Genomic DNA, 22388 nt, shown 5'->3' with positions numbered 1-22388 from the left:
TAAGGTTGTTTTGCAGCAACTCCAGAGGCAAGTCACGTTTACGGACATTTGTCAGAGGGCATAATGGATGCTGGTGTCCTTCCGAGGCCTGGATATGAATCCTGCCCCATGGGCTCTGTTCCTGCCACTCTTTTCCACGGACAGAAAAGAAATAACGTGGATGAAGCATGTAACCAAGCCCTTGGGACCATGACACCTTATTAACTACAGCCCAGAAAGACCCTAACCCAGGATCTTGGGAGGGACAGACTGCACTTTGACTTCCTGGAGGAGATGACCCCCATGGCAGCGCAGCAGGAAGAGCCTAGGCCTTGGAGTTGGGAGTCAGCTCTCTCCTACTTGGCCCCTCTTCCCCAGCCTGGGTGCCAAACCTCAACACACACCCTTCACCAGACTAGGTGGACACGTGCCAGGACCACCTCTACACACACCTGTGTACACATCAGGACCCCCGACACACACACCTCTGTACACATCAGGACCCAGGACTCCTGACACACACACCTGTGTACACACTTGGACCCCTACACACACAATGGTAAACATACCAGGACCCCACAACACACACCTGGGCGGGGACCCAGACTCCCTCCTCTCTCACACACACAGACACACACACACACTCACATCCGCACAGAATATACACACAATCCAACTCTCACATAGTCCACAAATCTGTAGCCCGCAACAGAGACACAGCACAGAGCCCAGGTGAGAGCTGCAGACCACGACAAACGTCCTCCGACCCCCTCACTGACCCGGGGCCACGCCCCTCCCGGGCCGCAGGAGCACAATAGCTCTCGGGGCTGGAGGCTCAGGCCTCCCGCCGCATCCCCGCCCCCGCCCCGCCCGCCGGCCAATCACGGCCGCGCGCGCGCCTCCAGCCCGCATCCCAGCCGCCTCCCCCGGCCCGCGGGTGGCGGCCGAGCGGTGATCTCACCACTCTAATTTATCGATCCGGTCTCGCGCGGCCTCGCCACTCCTTTGCTTCCATCCCCACCGGCCCGGCTCCGGCCTCCTCCCTTTGTTTCCCGGCAGCCGGCCCTGCCCGGGGCGGGGCTGGAGAGGCTGGGGGGAACCGGCCAGCCCCCGTCCGGGAGGCTGGTTCCTGGGATTCTGTTGGGTGGACGCTGGAAGCGGCTCCCCAGAAACGCAGCAGGAGGAGTCCGTGACCCTCTGGTCCACTCCCCCGGCTTATAGCCGGGGAAACTGAGGCCCAGGGCGAGGCCGCGTAGCGGGGACTCGGCTCGCTCGGACGCAGGCAGCCGGACTGGTTCCAAGTGTGCGCTGTGTGCCCCAGAGCACACCCCTGCCCCTCGCTGATCTCAGGTTCCCAGTTAGAAAATCTAGCAGGGCCTGATTTTCAAGTACCTCCTCCGTCAGGAGCGGTGGGAAGGGAGGGAGACGACCTGGGGGTCTGGGGCGCTCTCCTGCCTTGACTGAGCTTCATTCCTCTCCAGACCTCAGTTTCCTCCTTTCGAAAAGGGAAGAAAGGAGATTTCTGTTTCTCCCACCTCCGTCCTTCTAGGAACTTGGGGGACGTGTGGAGTGCTAAGTAAGGGGTCACCGCCCGGGTGCTGGGTTCGAAACCTCGCTCCCTCCCTGTTTGCAGACCCCGAATCAGCCCCGTGTCCTCGGCGGGCCTCAGTTTCTCGTCTCCCCGCCGGGCACCGGGGCGCCGAGGGCCGGTGGTCCCAGGGGCGCAGCCCCCCGCGGCTGCGCGCTGGGCCGGACGGATGACATCACCGGGCCGGGGGCGGGGAGCGAGCGCGCGGGAGCTGGAGGGCCTCCTCCGCACCAGGCGCAGCGCCCGGTCGGGCTCGGTCCGGCGGCCGCGGCCATGACGCAGGGTCCGGGCGGGCGCGCGCCCCCCGCGCCCCCCGCACCCCCGGAACCGGAGGCGCCCACCACCTTCTGCGCGCTGCTGCCTCGCATGCCGCAGTGGAAGTTCGCGGCCCCCGCTGGTTTCCTGAGCCGCGGCCCCGCGGCGGCGCGGGCGGCGGGGGGCGCGGGGGCCGCCGACCCTGAGCCCGAGCCGGCCAGCCCGGCCGGCGTCCCGGCGCTGGCGGCCGCGGTCCTGGGCTCCTGCGAGCCGCGCTGCGCCGCGCCCTGCCCGCTGCCTGCGCTCAGCCGCTGCCGGGCCTCCGGGGTGCGGGGACCGCGGGGCGCGCGGGGGGCGACCGGGCCCCCGGATGCCCCCGCTGACGAGTGGATCCGCAAAGGCAGCTTCATCCACAAGCCAGCGCACGGTTGGCTACACCCGGACTCCAGGGTTCTGGGGCCCGGGGTCTCCTACGTCGTTAGGGTGAGTCCGTCGGCGGGACCCTGGGACCGCGTCCTCCCCCGAGCCTCCGTCTGGACATGGGGGTTCCCACCCCCCACTTCTCTCTCTTGGACACTCTGGACCCGGGAAGCCAGGTGTCTGTCCATCTCTCCTCTCCCCATCACCCTAGACCCCAACTGCCAAGCCGTGCTCTGCTGGCCACCCCCACCCAGGAGGCGCTGGGGTCCAGGTTCCCACGGAGTCACGTGGGGAGGGGCGGGGAGAGGGCGGCTGGTGGGAGGGGGGCACGCATGCGCAGGTTAGGCGTAGCCCCCCATTTCTTGGGTGAGACTGGGGCCCGAAGACGCGGGTGGGGGCGGCCGGCTACCCAGATCCCCACTGAAAACTCCCTCTAGACAGGAGGGTCGGAGACCGTGGGCAACGTGGGGTGCAGAAGGGCCGAGCCCTGCTAGGTCCCTGATTCCAAGTGAGAGATCGCGGGGCCTCGGAAGGCGCTGCAGAGAAGCAGGTCTTTATTTGTTCTGGTTTTATATGAACCTCTGACTCTGTGGGTAGTTCTGATGAACCATCAGGAAGCGGTGAGCGGCCCGTGGGATGCCTCGCCGTGAAATGCTTCCTCACGCCCCAGGCTATCGGCCACTCCGCCCACCCACAGTTCATTGTCACATCAGAATCCAATGTATATTCACAGCGTTTCAGTCTGGGGTGGGGACCAGGATCCTGGAGTTCTGTGTCTTTGCGTGTGGTGGTTTGTCTTCGCTTCTTTTACAGTCTCCCTCCACCCACCCCATACTAGGTTGACTAGTATTCCTCAGATTGCTGACCTTCTGAGCCTGAGAATATGGTTTTATGTGGAAATGGAGTCTTTGTCGATATAATCGAGTTAAGATGACGTCACACTGGATTACCGCGGCTCTAATGCGATCTCTGGTATCCTCCTAAGAAAAGGGAGATTCGGACACAAACGCTCAGGGAGGGGCCCCGTGACAACAAAGGGAGAAATGGAGTGATGCGTCCACAAATCAAGGGACATCCACGGTGGCCGCGTACCACTGCCAGACTCTGGAAGAGGCTGGAAGTACCCTTACCTCAGGGAGCAGGGCCCCCACCACACCTCGATCCCTGGCTTCCAGCCTCCAGAACTGTGGGGCCAGGCTTACATTTCTGTTGTTTTAAGTCCCCAGTTGGTGGCGGCTCGCAGTGGCCTTGACTTTCTGCATGTCCAGGTGTGGTCCAGGCAGGCCCGCAGCTTCCCTGGGAGTGGGTTAGAAAGGAAGAGCTTTGGACGGGCCAGCGGGTCTTAGGCTGCCTCACATTCTGGACCTGCTCTTCGCTCTTGGAGTCTTCTGACTTGGTCATGGCCCCTTCTTTTGCTGAATCTCAGCTTCGCTGGATTCAACACTAATTTTGTAGCGAGATGTTTCCCCGGCAATGCCTTGGGCTTCGCACTACATGCCCTCGGGGGCCATGGCTGTGGGGATTAGAAGTGCTCAGAATTCAGATGCTCATGTTGTTGGGGTGCAGGCTTTTGGACTGTTCCAGTGGTCTGGACGTTGCCATCGATGCTGCAGACATTTATTAATAATGCGTGCCAGAGCCTGCCAGGTGCTGATGGCATGCTAGGAAATGCGGCCCATCTGATCCCTGCTCTTAACGGGCTCAGCTTTCTAGAGGGAGAGACTGATGGTAAATAAACAAGAGACAGACAAACAGGAAAGTGGCAGATATTGGCAGGTGCTGTGCAGAAATTACAATCAAGTGATGTCAGAGACTGCTGGCTGCTCTTAGCAGGGCTGGTGGATGGGGTGCCCCTCAGAGATGACATTAAGGCTGAGCCCTAAAACCACAGAGGCCCTAGGCATGAAACAACTGGGGAAAGAGAATCCGAGGCAGGGGCTCAGCTGGCAGGTTTGGGGACTGGCCGGAGACCCATGTGGTGGGGCTGGTGCAGAGAGAGGAGCATAGGAGTAAGATTTGGGGGCTGTGCGGGCTAGCTTGGCTTTGGATGGTTCTAGGCAGGGTTGCAGAGCAGCGTTGGTGCTGAAAGGAGCTTTCCTGTGGAAGTGGGCTGGGGTGAGGCTGGCAGGGCAGCAAAGAGAGCCAGGGGAGGCTGGGGCACTGTTGAGGGAGCAGAGATGCCCTGGAGCAGGGCAGTGTGGGGGTGGGGAGAAGGGGGCTACAGCGTCCGTGTTGGAGATGAGCCCTGGTGTGGCTGCCCCGAAGGGGGGATGGGCAGGGGGTCTGACTCAGCCCCACTGTCCAGCTCTGTTCCCCTGGAAGCCTCAGTCTCTGCACCCACACCCCTGAGGTGTTCTGAGAGCCATGAGTCCTCTCCAGGTTGGTTCACAGAGAAGTGTGAGGTCAAGGCAGGAGCAGCTGTGCCCCAAATCATGCAGGGGCCGACGGGGGTGACTCGGGTCCTCCAGAGAGAATGTGCTGTCCCCACTTATGTAAGCTGGGGACACCAAGGCCCAGAGAGGCAGAGTTGTCACCCCGTGAGAATCCAGCACCAGACCCAGAACGGAAGCCACTCTCCAGCCCGAACTTGCTGCCACCTGAGTGGCAGAGTACCAGACCAGCAGCCTCGGAGACACCCCTGTCCTGGTCCCAGGACCTGTGGACATGTCACCTCACAGGGCAGAGGGGACTTTGCAGGAGGGATTAAGTTAAAGCCCTGTGATAGGGACGACCCTGCATTCTCAGGGGGCCCAGTGTCATCAAAGGGTCCCTAGAAGAGGGAGCGGGGAGGCTCAGAGGCAGAGAGACAGGAGATGCTGCTCTGCTGGCTGTGAGGATGGAGGGAGGGGCCGTAAAAAAAAGCTGGAAAATCGGGGAGCCTCTGGAGGGACCAGCCTTGACCACACTGGGATTTAGCCCCGTGAGATCCAAGCTGGACTCCAGACCTTCAGGACTCTAAGGGGATACATTTATGTTAAATTTGTGTTAATTTGTTATAGCAGCAAGAGGAAGCTAAAACAGCAGCTGACTCACCTAGCTGATATCATAGAACCCTCACGAAACCCTGTAACGGTCCCTGTTTCAAAACAAGAAAACGGAGGCTCGGCGAGCAGTGATGCCGTCAGGGCATCTGGTCTAGACATGAGTGTGGAGTCAAGCCCCCGGTTGAATTCTCCCCCATCCTGAGGTTTATCTACTCAGTTTCTAAGTGAGGACCCGGAGGCGCAGCCATGTCAAGGAACCTGGTGAGGGTCATGGCCGCTGTGGCACCATCAGCAGCCTTACCACAGGCACAACTCAGAGTGGCTTAGAACCAGAAGGACGTGGATCCTCTCGTGGGAGCAGAGGCCCTGGTGGTTGGGGCCTGGGGCTGGTTAATTTCCCAGCTCGGTGACCTCATCATGAGTTCTCATTCCCGACCTCACTTGGGAACTGGGTCTTCACAGGTGTTGTTAGGTAGGATGGGGTCATCCTGGATCCAGAGACTGGTGGCCATGAGAGAAGGCCTGGTGGAGACGTGTGGGGGAGGGAGAGGTAGGCACCGGCCATGCAGCCCTGGGGCAGGGCAGGCAGGAGGGTGGCTCCACCAGAGGCTGGAGGAGGCAGGGAGGACCCACCCCTGTCTCACCTGGGCAAGAGGCGTCTGGCCTTGGTGCGCCTTTTCTGTCCCAGATTAGACCCTCTGCCCCCTCACGCTGCAGAAGAGAGGCCCCTCCTGACTGCTGGGTCCTTCTGTGAGTAGGACGCCTCTCCTGGAAAGCCCCAGACTATGTCCTGTGATGTTCCCTAAACTGCCCGTTTGACTGGCACCGACCAGTGCTGCCCAGAGGGTCTCCACAGTGTGGAATGTTCTGGCTCCATGCTGTCCCATTGGTGGCCACATGTGGCCACGTATACTTGAATGGGCAGGTGCAGCTGAAGAACTCACCTTTAATTTTGCTCCATTTTAAGCTGAGGTCACGTGGTTGCCTGGCATGTGGTACTCTTACATGTTCACGAAAATTCCAACAACAAGCCCTTTCTGCTCTTCGGGGTGCTGTCATCATGCCCTCTCCAGAGTTCTTTTCAAAGAAAGTTTTCAGTGGGGCCCAGAGAGACTGAGGACTGCCTCAGGGCCCCAGACTGGCTGCCTCTGGGCCACCCGGTGTTTCCTGAAGGCAGGTTTTTGTAAGTGGGTGTGTACTGAGAATGTGGGAGGTTAACTTGTCTCAGGTGTTTTAGCTGCAAATACAGCTGATTCCTTGCAGGCAAGGAGTAGGATGGCTCCAGGGTGGATTACGGAGAAGGCAATGGCACCCCACTCCAGTATTCTTGCCTGGAAAATCCCATGGATGGAGGAGCCTGATGGGCGCAGTCCATTGGGTCGCTAAGAGTTGGACACGACTGCGAGACTTCACTTTCACTTTTCACTTTCATGCATTGGAGGAGGAAATGGCAACCCACTCCAGTGTTCTTGCCTGGAGAATCCCAGGGATGAGGGAGCCATGTGGGCTGCCGTCTTGGGGTCGCACAGAGTTGGACATGACTGAAGTGACTTAGCAGCAGCAGCAGCAGGGTGGATTAATTCAATGACTTGACCATATCCCTGCAGACCCAGGTCTTTTGTCTTTTCACACTGCCATCTTCAGCTTGCTGGCTTAGCTGTCTTCATGGTCACAAAAGAGCAGCCACAGCACCAAGTATCATATGCAGATCCAACCATGTCCACTGGGAGAAGAGAAAGCATTCCTTCCATTCTCTCCATACCTCACCTGCCGGAGTGTCAAACTCCATTCATGGCAAGGGAGATGGGCCACCAAATTGGCTTGAACCAATGCTGAGCAGAGTGGGGTGCCCAGACATCGGAGAAATTATTATAAATGCACATTCTCAGGCAGAGTCAGAAACTCTGGGGTGGGCCTGGTGATCAGTGTTTTACAAGACTTCCAGGTGATTCCGACACCCACTCATGTTTGAGAACCACCAGCTTAAGCCAACTGCTTGCAATCCTGTCAGATTAGCCACAGCTCATTTATCATCAGTGTTTTTAACCCTCCGTCCTCCCTGATGGCTCAAGTGGTAAAAGAACCTGCCTGCAATGCAGGAGATGTGGGTTTGATCGCTGGTTCGGGAAGATCCCCTGAAGAAGGAAATGGCAACCCACTCCAGTATCCTTGCCTGAAAAATCCCATGGACAGAGGAGCCTGGTGGGCTACAGTCCATGCGGTTGAAAAGAATTGGACACAACTGAATGATTAAACACACTGAAATGAACATCAAATATAAATATAACATCTACCTGCAGATTTATTTCCCCCCAAACCACCATGATGTAATAAAACAACAATAAAAAGGAGAAACAGAGGGACAGCAATTCATAATCAACGTATAGGGTGTGGGCTTCTCTCCCCTTGACACACAGGGCACGGAACTGCCCTCACGCAACAGCTAGAGACTGATCCCAGGCATTACTCCGGCAGCTCCAGTGTCACTGCGGGCGATATGGTCTTCCACAACAGTGGACAACCCCAGGAGAGCCTGAATATCAGCAAATGAAGCCTTCTGTCAGCATATGAGATAGTTTCATTAAATTCAGTGTGTATTAAAACCATACCAAGGGAATTTCCTGGTGGTCCAGTGGTTAGGACTCTGCTCAGAGCCCAAGTTCAGTCTCTGGTCAGGGAACTAAGATCCCACAAGCCATGCAGTGAAGCCAAAAAATAAAAATAAAAGCACTATATCAAAAAGTTAAGCATAGAATTATTACATGATCTAGAAATTCTATTGGTTGGTAAATACCCCAAAAAGCAGGAGGCCTAAACATGTATGGCTGGATACATGAGTAAGGTTGAGTGTGTGTGTACATCTAGGATAGAAAATAACTATTTTCCTGTTATGAGACTTGAGAAAGAACTCAAACAGATATTTGCACACCCATAGTTATAACAACATGATTCACAACAGCCAAAAGATAGAAACAACCCAAGTGTTCATTGATGGATGAATAGATACACGTGGTCCATCCACACAGTGGAATATTACTCAGCCTTAAAAAGGAAGGAGGTTCTGACATCTGCTACAACCTGGATGAAACTTGAGGACGTGATGCTCAGTGAGAGAAGCCAGACACAGAAGGACACACACTGTCTGGTTCCACTCACAGGAAGTTCTAGAGGCGTCAGATCCACAGAGACAGGAAGCAGATGGTGGGGCCAGGGACTGGGGAAGGGGACGGGGAGTCAGTGTTTCATGGGGTCAGAGTTTCAGTTTGGGAAGGTGATAAAGTTCTGGAGATGATGGGATGGTTGCACGACAGTGTGAATGTGCTTAATGCCATCAAGCTGTGCACTCAAAAATGATTAAAATGATAAATTTAATGTTACTTATATTTTGGACTGAAAAATCCCATGGACATAGGAGCCTGGTGGGCTACAGTCCATGGGGTTGTGAAGAGTTGGACACAACTGAATGATTAAAAACACTGAAATGAACATCAAATATAAATATAACATCTACCTGCACATTTATTTCCCCCAAAACCACCATGATGTAATAAAACAACAATAAAAAGGAGAAACACAGGGACAGCAAGGCTTCACTTTCTGGTATTCAGGCTCTCCTGGGGTTGTCTACTGTTGTGGAAGATCACGTCGCCCGCAGTGGCACTGGAGCTGCCGGAGTAATGCCTGGGATCAGTCTCTAGCTGTTGCGTGAGGGCAGTTCTGTGCCCTGTGTGTCAAGGGGAGAGAAGCCCACACCCTATACACTGAAATATACTCTAAGTTATTATTTAGAAGATATTAAAAAGATATAAAAAGATATTATCTTTTTCGTGAAAAAGATCTTCACAACCCTGATAATCACGATGGTGTGATCACTGACCTAGAGCCAGATATCCTGGAATATGAAGTCAAGTGGGCCTTAGAAAGCATGATTACGAACAAACCTAGTGGAGGTGACGGATTCCAGTTGAGCTATTTCAAATCCTGAAAGATGATGCTGTGAAAGTGCTGCACTCAATATGTCAGCACATTTGGAAAACTCAGCAGTGGCCACAGGACTGGAAAAGGTCCGTTTTCATTCCAATTCCAAAGAAAGGCAATGCCAAAGAATGCTCAAACTACCGCAGAATTGCACTCATCTCACACGCTAGCAAAGTAATGCTCAAAATTCTCCAAGCCAGGCTTCAGCAATACGTGAGTTGTGAATTTCCTGATGTTCAAGCTGGTTTTAGAAAAGGCAGAGGAACCAGAGATCAAATTGCCAACATCCGCTGGATCATGGAAAAAGCAAGAGAGTTCCAGAAAAACATCTATTTCTGCTTTATTGACTATGCCAAAGCCTTTGACTGTGTGGATCACAATAAACTGTGGAAAATTCTGAAAGAAATGGGAATACCAGACCACCTGGCCTGCCTCTTGAGAAATCTGTATGCAGGTCAGGAAGCAACAGTTAGAACTGGACATGGAACAACAGACTGGTTCCAAATAGGGAAAAGAGTATGTCAAGGCTGTATATTGTCACCCTGCTTATTTAACTTATATGCAGAGTACATCATGAGAAACGCTGGACTGGAAGAAACACAAGCTGGAATCAAGACTGCCAGGAGAAATATCAATAACCTCAGATATGCAGATGACACCACCCTTATGGCAGAAAGTGAAGAGGAATTAAAAAGCCTCTTGATGAAAGTGAAAGTGGAGAGTGAAAAAGTTGGCTTAAAGCTCAACATTCAGAAAACAAAGATCATGGCATCCGGCCCCATCGCTTCATGGGAAATAGATGGGGAAACAGTGGAAACAGTGGCTGACTTTATTTTTCTAGGTTCCAAAATCACTTCAGATGGTGACTGCAGCCATGAAATTAAAAGACGCTTACTCCTTGGAAGGAAAGTTATGACCAACCTAGATAGCATATTCAAAAGCAGAGACATTACTTTGCCAACAAAGGTCTGTCTAGTCAAGGCTATGGTTTTTCCTGTGGTCGTGTATGGATGTGAGAGTTGGACTGTGAAGAAAGCTGAGCTCCGAAGAATTGATGCTTTTGAACTGTGGTGTTGGAGAAGACTCTTGAGAGTCCCTTGGACTGCAAGGAGATCCAACCAGTCTATTCTGAAGGAGATCCAACCAGTCCATTCTGAAGGAGATCAGCCCTGGGATTTCTTTGGAAGGAATGATGCTAAAGCTGAAACTCCAGTACTTTGGCCACCTCATGTGAAGAGTTGACTCATTGGAAAAGACCCTGATGCTGGGAAAGATTGGGGGCAGGAGGAATAGGGGACGACAGAGGATTAGATGGCTGGATGGCATCACTAAGTCGATGGACGTGAGTCTGAGTGAACTCCGGGAGTTGGTGATGGACAGGGAGGCCTGGCGTGCTGCGATTCATGGGGTCGCAAAGAGTCAGACACGACAGAGTGACTGAACTGAACTGAACTGATATTTTGCCCACAGTAGAAAAGTAAACAAACAAAAATGCCCTAAATGCTTCGAGTTCTGTGTAAAAAGGAGTTAGGTTGGAGCAGTGACTGGAAAGGGCTTTTCACAGACATGAGACAGGATGCTCTGTGGGGACCCACAATGAGTGTGAGTGCAGGGTGTCCCAGTGCTCAACGCCAGGGGCTCCCCAGCTTTTGGAGCACACCCCAGCTATGTTACAGGCTGCCCCTCAGTTTGTGTCGGCCCTCAATGGGGCTCATGATGCTCGTGGGCCAGCTCAGCTAGTGCCTTTTCATCAGGGGGCTTGGAGGCGCACTCTGTCACCGATGCAGCTGCTGGGAACGGGATCGCTTGGTGTACGGGCGAGGATGGCGTCCCCAGGTTCATGTCCGCCGGGCCCCAGAATATGACTTCATTGGGAAATGGGGTCTTTGCAGATGTAATCAGGTCAAGAGGAGGTCGTTCTAGGTCAGGAGAGGCCCAGGACCTTCTGTGACAGGGGTCCTTATAAGAGGAGGGACAATTGGACACAGACACATAGAGAAGGGCTGTGTGACCACAGAGGACGAGACCAGAGAGACATGTCTGTGAGACCAGGCCAGCTGCTGCCAGAAGCTAGAGAAGGCAGGAGGGACCCTCCCCTGGGGCCTCCCCTGGACATTGGATACCAGATCCCCCCGACTGGGAGATGCCAGACCTCTTGCTGTTCTGAGCCCCCCAGGGTGCGGTGCTCCACTCGGCTGCCCCCGGAGACTAACACACTAAGTTAAGGGGACGTTTCTCCCTGGTAAAGACCTCATTTGTTTCTGTTAAAATTAACACATACCTGTGGGCTTCCCAGGTGGCGCAAGTGGTAAATAACCCACTTGCCAATGCAGGAGATGCAGGAGACTCGGATTTAATCTCTGGGAGGGGAAGATTCCCCTGGAGGAGGGCATGGCAACCCACTCCAATATTCTCCCCTGGGAAATTTCATGGACAGAGGAGCCTGGCGGGCTACAATCCGTGGGGTCACAAAGAGTTGGACATGACTGACCTACTGAGCATGCACACACGCACACAGGGATGTACTTTCCTGGGGACAGACTTCAAATGGAAGAATAACATAGATGTGCTCAAGTTTGCAAGGTGGTCCTGTGCACAGTCCTGGGGCTCCCTTGCTGGCATCCCTCCAGCCCCTCTCACCAGAGTCCAGTTTTTCTGTCCTTCAACCTGCTCTAGGAGCGGGGAGACTCTGAGACTCTGCAAATGGCCTGGAGCCCAACGAACTTCCACTAACTTGCTTAGCAAAAATGGGCAATTCATCCTGAATGGGTCTTTTCATTTTGATAATTATATGTTTATTTTAATGGTTATTAGGAAGCACTGCTAGGCATCAAACCCGAGGTTTATGGTAACAATATGCAGTTTCCTTTTTACCTCATGCACATTTCCTTTTCTTTCTTCTTTCTCCTTTTGTTTCCTCATGCATATTTAAAAAAACATATTTTAGTATCATAAAACTCACTCATTCAAGCTGTACAATTCAGAGGTTCTTGGTACGCTCGTAGATTTGTGAAACACTCATTAGAATCTAGTTCCAGAACATTCCAGCACCCCAAAGGAAGCCCCATGAACAGTCACCCTCACCCCTTCCCCTGACCACCAGGAACCCACTCTCTGTGTCTGTGGATCTGCCTGTTCTGGACGTTTCCCATCAGTGGAATCACATCCTGCGTGTCCTTCTGTGTCTACTTCTCTCACTCAGCACTATGCTCTCAGGGTCCATCCACGTGGTAGCGAGTGTCAGGGCTTCCCTTCTTTTCAGGGCTGAGTAATATTCCACTATCCTGGGAGGTGACATTTTACTTATCCCTTCACCCGTGTAAAGACTTTGGGGTGGTTTCCTACAGTGGCCTTTAGAAATAAACTCAGTTCTGTTTACAAATGAAGTTTATTTAGAAGGAAGACACTGAGTAATAATGGTGTGGGGCTGATGGCACCGTGAGCCATGGAGGGTCTTTTGGGCAGAGTGGCAAGCTGGGTGCTTGTACTGTGTCTGCCCTGCTTTGTTGTGTGAGCTTGCCTAGGTCCCTTCCCCTCTCTGGGCCTCAGTTTTCCCAGTTTAACTTGATTTCTCCCCTTACATCCTTGGGTGGGCTCTGGGTTCCCTCCATTTCTACATTTGCAGAGGGGAAGGTTGGTCTGCCTCCAGACTTTCTCTGTCGGCCTCCTGGGGCAACTGTAACAAATGACCACAAACTGGGCAATGAAAACCACAGGAATGTTTTCTCTCCTGGTTCTGGAGGTCCAAAGTCAAGGTGCTGGCGGGCTGCTTCCTTCTGGAGCTCTGGGCAGAACCTCTCTCCAAGTTTCTGGGGGCCGCAGGCCCCAGCCCTATCCCCCCACATCTGTGTCTCAGGCCCCCCTCCCTCTGCCATCCTCCTGTAAGGACGTCGGTCACTGGGTTAAGGACCAGTCCTGAATCCAGGACTGTCTCATCTTGACGTCCTGAGCCTGGCTGTATCTGCAGAGATCCTGTTCCACTAAGGCTCTGCTCACAGGTTCTGGGGGTGGGGGCATGGGCAAGCCCTCCTGTGGGTCGCTGTCCATATTCCACAGCTGGCCTCCCACGAGTGTGGGATTCTGGATCAGAGGTCATGCCACCTGGCAGCCTCAAGGCTGAATTTGACCTCTGCCTTCTTTTTCTCTCTTCTATTTAAAAATAAGGATTTCTTTAAAAAGAGATAAAGAAGAAAATAAAAAAAGTTCTTTAAACTTAAAAAAAAAATATTTATGGCTGTGCTGGGTCTTTGTTGCTGCACGTGAGCTTTCTCTAGTTGCGGTGAGAGGAGGCTACTTGCTGGTTGCGGTCCACAGGCTTCTCATTGCAGTGGCTTCTCTTGATGCAGAGCATGGGCTCTGGAGTGCGGTCTCAGCAGTTGTGGCCCTCTGGCTTAGTTACTCCCTGTCATGTGGGATCTTCCTGGACCAGGGATGGAACCTGCATCTTCTGCACTGGCAGGCGGATTCTTACCCACTGGACCATCAGGGAAGTCCTAAGAATAAAAATTTCTTGTCATCATTTACAAATTGGGGCATTTCAGGCAGGAGCCCTGGATTCCAAGGGGTCTGGCCCCAAGCGTGTAGTCTGCTGCAGCCTCACCACTTCCTCCCAGCACCATAATTCAAAAGCATCAGTTGTGTCTTTTTTTTTTTTTTGCGCGGCGTCGCGAGCGGGCTGTGCACGCTCCGGGAGTCGCCCGAACAATGCGAGCAGGGCGCTGAGCGCGCCCGGCCTCCAGTTGTGTCTTTGGACTGAAAGGAGATCAAACCAATCCATCCTAAAGGAAATCAATCCTCAGTATTCATTGGAAGGACTGATGCTGACGCTCCAATACTTTGGCCTCCTGATGCGAAGAGCCAGCTCACTGGAAAAGACCCTGATGCTGGGAAAGATTGAAGGCAGGAGGAGAAGGGGATGACAGAGGATGAGACAGTTGGATGGCATCACCGACTCAATGGACATGAGTTTGAGCAAACTCTGGGAGATGGTGAAGGATAAGGAAGCCTGGAGTGCTGCAGTCCATGGGGTTGCAAAGAGTCAGACACAACTTACTGACTGAACAACAACACTGCCTGCGTGGCTGGTGACACTCTGTGTAACACTCCAGGTGACACTGCAGGTGACACTCTGTGTAACACACCAGGTGACACCCTGGGTGACACTGCAGGTGATCCTGGAGCCCAGAATGTGGGCTCATTTTGTGCCCTTGCAGCCTATAAGTAGTGACTGAGCAGGTTGCCTCATGTCCTTGGGGCTCTGTCTCCGGGGGGTGGTTTGTCACTGTATCACAGGGGTTCAGGTGAAGTGAGCTTCGATCAGGCCTGCATGTGACAAGTGACTTACCAATGTCATCACTGCCTGATGCTCCCTTAGCCTCCTCCTCACTTTCTGTGCCCTTGTGGTCTGCTCTCCGTCCTCCAGGATAGGACCCCTAGCCCATCTCCTCTCCTGCACAGCTGAGTTGTGTCCTCACTTCATCCAAGGAGGGGCTGGGGCACAGGAGGATTTCAGCCACATTTCAGCTGCAGAGCCAGGGTGGGCTGCACACTAGTTGGGGGTGGTGGTTAGACCCCTCACACTGGGGCCCTGCTGCACTGACACCCCCTCAGAACGGGCTCCATGTCAGCTGGGGCCACCTTGTCTCGTCACCAGGCAGGCCAGCCTGACAGGGTTGCGGGGCCCCAGAAGCAGTGGGGGAGCAAGCGACAGGTGCCTTTCCAGCCTCTGCTTCCGTCTAGGCCAGCTCAGGACCTGGATGGGGGAGGGCAGGAGCTGGTGGCTGTTTTTACACTTGTGCGCTCTTTCCTGGCCCCCTTGTCCACACAAAAGGCACTCACTGAGCTCTAATAGCCACATTGCTCCTGTCGCTTAATGCCATATTGTAGAGATATTTGCATATAAATATATTAAAATTTTGTTTCCTTTTACAACTGTAAGCTCTTTCATTCCCAGCACCATGGTTTATTTAGTTTAGCAAAAATGCAAGCTGCCCGGTTAAATGTAAAGTTCTCATAAGCACGGATAATGGCCTAAGCACATCTCATGCATTATTTAGGACATATTACACTAAGAAAATATTTGTTGTTTATTGGAAATACCAACCTTGGCCTCCTGGGTTGGACCTTGCAACCCTAAATGTGTCAAGTTTTGGGGTGTCTGCAACTCCTTACTCACTCCTTCAGTGCTGTAGCTCTCATGGGAAGGGAGGGGCAGGCTGGGGCTGGCGGGACTTCAGAGCAGCATCAGGTGTCGGGACCAGACAGGTGGCTGGCACCCTGGGACCAGCCCAGGAGGGCAAAGCGAATCAGTGGGCCCTCTGGCCACCCTGCACTGGGCTGCAGAGTTAAGAGTGACTGGGGGTAAATACCAGACCACTGGAGCCCTGGGGAGATGGGTGGTCTGTGTGCTCCCACACAGCAGCTTGTACCCACACCTGGAGCCCAGGGGCTGGTGCTTCTGTGAGATAAAGTCCTAGAAATGGAGTTTCAAGGTCAAAATGTGTGTGTGAGTCATTTTTTAAAAGCTGAGGTACAATCACGTAACTAACTTAACCATGAGTCATTTTGGAGCACAGTTCAGTGCTACTTAGTACCTTCACAAGGTTGTACAATCACCACCGCTATCTGTTCTGGAACATTCCATCACCCCAAAGGAAGTCCGTCCCCATTATCAGTAATCCTACCCCTTCGCTCCCCAACCCCTGACAACCAGGAACCCAGTCTTTGTCCCTGTGGGCCCGCCTGTCCTGGACATTTTCCCATCCATGACAGTGATCACGTGACGGTCACTGCATGTGGCCGGCCCAGGTCCCTCCTGCAGCGCAGACACCATGTTGGGGGCACTGGTGGCCCTCATCTCTGGTACCCCTGCCCCAGCTTCCCCTGAGCAACATCTCTTGGAGATTGAGTTCCCTTGCATGGAAAGGGTGGTCCAGGCAGGAGTCAGCATTCTCCCCCTGCAAAGGGCCAGATGGCTTCCACCCACCATCTGCTCTCAGGCCCTGCTCTGGGCCCTGGGATGTAGAAGTGAGCAGGGTTACCCCCACACGGTCCTCCTGGGCTGGCATTCTAGTGGAGCAGAAAGAGAATGAGCAGGAGAGACTGAGTTGAAGGAATCTACCAGTTTCCAGGAACAACTCACAGTCAAGAGGGTGGCTCTGAGGAGGCAACCAGCAGCCTGGAGCTGGGGAAGGAGCCAGGCTGCAAATGACAGACAGGAAGGTGTGGGGCGGCCAGGTTGGGCATCGTCCTAAGGATGGAGGTGGGGGCTATAGCTCGGGTGGCAGGAGGGGAGGGCTGCGGGCTCACTGGAGGGGGTCTTTGGTCCACAGTGGGCCCCCAGCTCCAGGTGGCAGGAGGGGAGGCCGATGGGGGTGCTCGCTGGAAGGGGCTTGGGTCCATGGTGGCCCCCAGCTGGGCTCTGCGGGGCTGCTGCTGACCTGTGCTCTCTCCCCTCAGTACATGGGCTGCATCGAGGTGCTCCGTTCCATGCGCTCCCTGGACTTCAGCACACGCACCCAGGTCACCAGGTGAGGCTGGCTGGGGCAGGTTCTGGCGCCACTCAGTGCCGGGAGTGGAGGCGGTGGTGCTGTGTACTATGTGCTCCATCGTTCAGTCATGTCTGACTCTTTGAGACCCCATGGACTGTAGCCTGCCAGGCTCCTCTGTCCACCTGATCCTTCAGGCAAGGATACTGGAATGGGTTGTCATGCCCTCCTCCAAGAGATCTTCCCGACCCAAGGATTGAACTCAGGTCTCTTGCGTCTCCTGCATTGGTAGTGCCACTAGTGCCATTGCTTTACCACTGGTACCACCCCAGAAGCCCTGTGCAACCATGACCATGGTCTAATTCCAGAACATTCCATCACCCTGAAAGGAAACCCTGCCCCTATGAGCAGCCATCTCCAACCCCCTCCCCCAACCCCTGACAACCAGGAACCCACCCTCTCTGTGTGTGGATTTGCCTGTTCTGGATCTTTCCCATCGATGGTATCACACATTGTATGTCCTTCTGTGTCTGCTTCTCTCACTGAGCATCTTGTTTTCAGGATCCATCCACATGGTAGGGAGTGTTAGGGCTTCTCTCCTTTTCAGGGCTGCATGATGGTCCCATGTGTAAGAGGGACCATGGGCTGTTTATCCATCTTCAACTGATGGGTGTTTGGGTGGTTTCTACCTTTTGGGCTCTTGTGAGTTGTGCTCTGTGGCTATGTATGCAGGTTTTGTGTGCGCCTGTGTTTTCAGTTCTCCGGGGTGTGCACCTGGGGATGTGACTGCCTTACCCATTTTGAGGAGCTACTGCTCCATTTGACCTTCCCACCTGTCAGGCTGAGGGCTTGGTTTCCCCTTGCAGCACCAACATTGTTAAGAACTTGTGTGTCTGCCTGACCTTCAGGATTCTATAAAAGTTCCAGTCCCTCCCCAGGGATGAGCCGTTTCACAAAGTCTCTCCCATTCGGTTTGGGGGGTCAGTATCAGCCCCTGTCTTGGGGGGCCCAGAGCAGAGGGCATCCTCTCATGCCTCAGGTGGGACTCTTGGCCAGCCTGTGGTCACACAGAACTTGGGGTCCAGGCTCAAGGTTTGTGCCAGCATCCCCAAATCTGACCCCAGTGCCTTCATGTGGGCTGTGGCTCAGGGGTCCGCTGGTCTCTGAGAAAGAAAGGGCAGGAAGGGGAGAGCTGAGGACAAGGGCACCCGCTGGGGACATGGCGTGGGCTTCTGGCAGCCTGGGAGTCCCCGTCTAGGCCACCAGTTGCCCCAGCATCCCTCTGTCCGCTGAGCCCCTCCCCCCTCAGGATGCACCGCACCCCTTCCTTAGCCCATTGCCTTCTCTGAGCCTTTACCCTCCTCTGAGCTCCTGCCCGCTCTCCTCCAAGCTCTCTAAGCCCCCTCCCCCTCCGCCCACACAGGGAAGCCATCAACCGGCTCCATGAGGCGGTGCCTGGCGTCCGGGGCTCCTGGAAGAAGAAGGTGGGTGAGGGGCCTGTGGTTCCCGGGTGGAAGTGAGGGGGGAGACGCCTGACCATCCCAGGACCTGCCCCAGCTGGAGTTCCAGTGTGGTCCCACCTTCTTGAAGGCCAGGCTGCCCTCTTCAACCCCTGTGCCGTCTGCCCCCCCAGGCCCCCAACAAGGCCCTGGCCTCAATCTTGGGCAAGAGCAACCTGCGCTTCGCGGGCATGAGCATTGCGGTCAGCATCTCCATCGATGGCCTCAACCTCTCCGTGCCCGCCACGCGCCAGGTGAGCGCTGCCTGCCCCGCCCTCTGCCTTCTCTAGCCCCGCCCTCAGCCTCCTCCAGCCCCGCCCTCAGGCCTCCCCAGCCCCAAGTAGGGCCTGGCTGAGGGTCTGTGGTGACACCGGGGCGACGAGTGGGCGGGGCCAGGGGAGCTGCTCCTCACTCCACAGCTCCTAGGACGGCCTCCCAAAGAAGGTCTCGGCCCCATTGTCTGCATTGCTGAGGAGGCGAGACTGAGGCTTGGAATCTTCTGGTGGAAACAAGCAACCAAAATAAAATTGCAGAAAGGAGGGAATAACTATGAATTCTGAGGAGGATTGTGATGCTGGGCATGGGTTGTGAGCATGCACAGGGCACTGTGACCTAGCAGGGGCATCACGGAGGGCTTCTTGGAGGTGGTGATGCTGGCGCTGAGTGGAGAGGTGAGAGGACATTGAGCAGAGGTCACCTGATGAGATAGAGCCTGAGAGGTTAGCAAGGATCCTGGTGAGGAACTGGGATTTTTCCAGACAGCACTGCTATCCTCCTCAGAAGTGTGGAGCAGGAAGTGCTGTGATTTGTGGTCTGGTGTGAGCGTGGGAAGCGTGGAGGAGATGAGCTGAAGCCAGGGCCCCAGGGAGGGGGCTCAGACTGCCCCTGGGGAGGAAGCCGTGGGGCGGGGAGCTGCCAGCACGTTCACCTCCCTGTCCGCCTCTGCATGGACTCTATCTGGAACACACTGGGCTAACCCTGAGCAGGATGCCAGTGGGGGCCTCCCTGGGCAGGGGCCGGTTAGGGGGAGCCCTGAGTATCCCCGAGGGGTGACAGGTTGAGTGAATCATGGGGGACCCTAAGAGAACCCTGCTTGGGCGTCTCTGGTGCTTATTGGGTCTTGGATGGACATGACCACTTAGGGCAGCAGTGGGTGGTGGCGAATAGATGCTAATTGAGCACGCAAGTGAGCACATCAACACAAACAAACATGCAAATACGCAACTCAGCACACTCATGCAAATGAGCACACTGATTAGCAGATGTTGCAAATGAAGTTGCAAATGGATGCAAGTGAGCACACAGGTGAGGCTGCCTGGGTTGACAGTGCAGAGTCAGGAGCCTCCAGTGGGTCCTGCTTTTGTCTCCTCAGTGCCTCCATGGTGGCATGGGGCATGTGTCTGAATGTGAGAGTGGTGAGTGTCTGGGTGTGCATATGCTGTGCCTGGGTGTCTGTGTGGGAGGGTGTGAGGGCCAACGTGTGATGCATCAAGGTGTGAAGGTGGGCTGGAGTGTGTGTGAGTGTGTGAGTGGTTGTGTCTCTGAACAGCTGGAGTGGGGAATTTGTGTGTGTGTGTCTGTAAATGAAGGTGTGTGTCTGTAAATGAAGGTGTGTGTGTGTGTGTGCAGGGTGTGGTTTGTGTGAGGCTTTTAGCCCATGTACCTTTGTGTGTATCTGTATTGGATGTCTGTGCCCGTGTGTGCACATGTCCACCAGTTGGGGCAGGTTTGTCTTCCCGTGTATGTGGGCGTGTGACTGTGGGTCTCTGCATCCTGCCCTGGCTTCAGGGCTCCCCATCCAGCAGGGCTTTCGGTCATCCTGGCATTCCGTCGAGGGGACATCTCCACTTCCATGCCCTTGTCCTTCTGGTCCCCACTGTGGCCCTGTTCTAGTGACTGGCCCAAGCCCCTCTCTCCTCCCCCAACTGAAACGGCAGCTCCGTGACTGGTGGTCTCTCTCTGGCCAGATCATCGCCAATCATCACATGCAGTCCATCTCCTTCGCGTCCGGTGGTGACACGGTAAGGTCCCAGATGGGTGGTGGTGGACTTCCAGCCCCTGTCACCAAAAGCCCTGAGATGCCCTGCCCATGCACATCAGTCCCACCCCCACGTTGCTGGGACTCCTGTGTCTGCTGCCCTCTCTCCCCAGGACATGGCGGATTATGTGGCCTACGTGGCCAAGGACCCCATCAACCAGAGAGGTGAGGCCAGTGGGGGCGGGTGGGGCCGCGGGCTGGATCCGCAGCCAGTCGAGACCCCGCTGATGCTGCCTGACGACCCCCAGCCTGTCACATCCTGGAGTGCTGTGAGGGCCTTGCCCAGAGCGTCATCAGCACCGTGGGCCAAGCCTTCGAGCTACGCTTCAAACAGTACCTGCACAGCCCCCCCAGGGTCGTCGTCCCCCCGGAAAGGTACTGGCCTGTCCCTCTATCCCCATTCCCCAGCACCCCTGCTGGTCCTGCCCCTCCCCTTCCCTGGGGTTGGATCCTTGCCCCCTCCCTGCTCTGTGCCCCCCAACCTCCATGGCCTACTGCTCAACCATGAGGATGCCAGGATAACAACATCTCCAGTCCTAGCAGAGGAGAGGACTCAGGGAGCCGATCGGCAGGCAGTGACTGTCATTGCTGTCATCCTTAGTCTGCATGGGGGCGGCTGGCACTTCTGCAAAGGGCCAGGCTGCCTGCCTGCCTCTGCCATGGTAGCGGGAAGGCAGCCAAGAAGGACGTGTGAGCAGTCGGTGGGCCGCCTGCCAGCCAATCTTTATTTATGGACACAAACATCTGAATTCCATCTGACTTTCACGTGTCAGATGCAGTTCTTCTGATGTTCTCTTAACCATCTGACAGTTCCGTGGCTTAACAGGGTAGAAGCCATCCTGAGCTCCTGGCTGGCAAATTCAGGCAGTGGCCTGTGATAGGCTATTTAAATATCTAAACAGATGGGAACTGGTTAGAGTAGCGAGTGAATGAATGGACATGTTAACAGAGTCCCATATGCACAGATGAGAGACAGCAGTGTACAGCTGAGCTTGCCCCTTGGCCTTCACACAGGATCATGTGCCCCTAGTACATGAATGAGTGCTGGTTTTTACCTGGGGCCACCTCAACACCCTCCCCTCTCCTGGCTGCAAAGCCCTCCTCTGGGAGCCCCCCTGAGACCTGCTGTTCACCCCTGACTGAGGGGCAGGCTGTGGCTTCCCCCGTTTGCTCTTAGGAGCCAACTCGCCTGGATAAGCATCTGTAGCACACATTTCGAAGGCACCATCCATGGCCAGTGGGTGAGGGCATTTTAAACGCTGATGGTGTCATCACCCTAAGGCTTCCGGGTTCAGGGTGCAAGCCTGATGTCATGCCCTGACTGCGCGGTGGGGCTGAGGTGGCTGGGATGGGTGGAGGCCCCTCTCAGTTTAGCCAAACCATTGAGACGTGTGTAGAGCCCCTGTTGGTGGACAGAAAGGGACACCTAGTTCCTCCATCAGCAATGGCTCCTGGCGCCACTGCCCTCCCAGAAGATAGAGGAGGGGTCAGGATCCCTGGGTCAGGCTTGTCCCCTATGGTGCACAACTCAGTCTGGGGGCCTCGGCGCCGTCTGTCCCCCCACAACTTGTGCTGGGGCCCGTGCTCTTGCTGGCTATGTGTCTGCAGGCTGACCGGGATGGAGGACTCGGCCTGGGGGGATGAAGAGGAGGTGGAACACAACTACTACAACAGCCTCCCTGGGAAGGAGCCGCCCCCAGGAGGGCTGGTGGACTCCAGGCTCGCCCTTACACAGCCCTGTGCCCTGGGGGTCCTCGGTGCCCTTGGCCAGGTCAGCTTCAGCACACCTCTGGGGAGGGGGGCCCAAGAGCTGGGGCTCAACCCCTAGCTCTTCCTTCTGCTTCCCGCCTCTGTGATCCTAGAGGAGGGTCTCTCCTGCTCCCTGCTCCTTCCTCCCTAAACTGTCCAGGTCTGCTGAGCCAGACACACCAGACAAGGTTCCCATCTCAGACACGATACGATGACCACAGCCGTGACTGAATCAGGGCTTCTGAGGAGGGTGACCAGAATGTCCATGGGGGACTGACTGTCCCTGTCAGGAGGATGTCCCCAGGGCAGAACTTGGGCTGGGCCCTAATGGGTCAATAGGAGTTGCCCCAGAGAGCAGTGTAGGGAAGGGCCTCCAGGTGTAAGGAACAGCATGTGCTGGGGGCAGGCCTT

At 55.1% G+C, this 22388-nt stretch overlaps 1 protein-coding gene across 2 annotated transcripts in view; it reads left to right on the top strand.

Annotated features, from left to right (window-relative positions):
* Positions 1-1800: 1800 nt before the first annotated feature.
* Positions 1801-22388, top strand: part of SHC2 (SHC adaptor protein 2) — a 33880-nt gene continuing 13292 nt past the window's right edge. The window contains exons 1-8 of one of the 2 annotated variants that reach the window (XM_024995090.2): positions 1801-2305; positions 16663-16733; positions 18115-18175; positions 18325-18444; positions 20158-20211; positions 20342-20393; positions 20477-20603; positions 21837-21999. In XM_024995090.2, coding sequence (XP_024850858.1) covers positions 1841-2305; positions 16663-16733; positions 18115-18175; positions 18325-18444; positions 20158-20211; positions 20342-20393; positions 20477-20603; positions 21837-21999 — 1113 coding nt within the window. In that variant the 5' untranslated portion in view covers positions 1801-1840. The remainder of the gene's footprint in view (positions 2306-16662; positions 16734-18114; positions 18176-18324; positions 18445-20157; positions 20212-20341; positions 20394-20476; positions 20604-21836; positions 22000-22388) is intronic. The other variant, XM_024995089.2, reaches the window with a different exon arrangement.

Source organism: Bos taurus, chromosome 7 (assembly GCF_002263795.3).
Source record: "Bos taurus isolate L1 Dominette 01449 registration number 42190680 breed Hereford chromosome 7, ARS-UCD2.0, whole genome shotgun sequence".
Classification (NCBI taxonomy): Eukaryota; Metazoa; Chordata; class Mammalia; order Artiodactyla; family Bovidae; genus Bos; species Bos taurus.
This window is presented reverse-complemented; position numbering and strand designations above follow the sequence as displayed.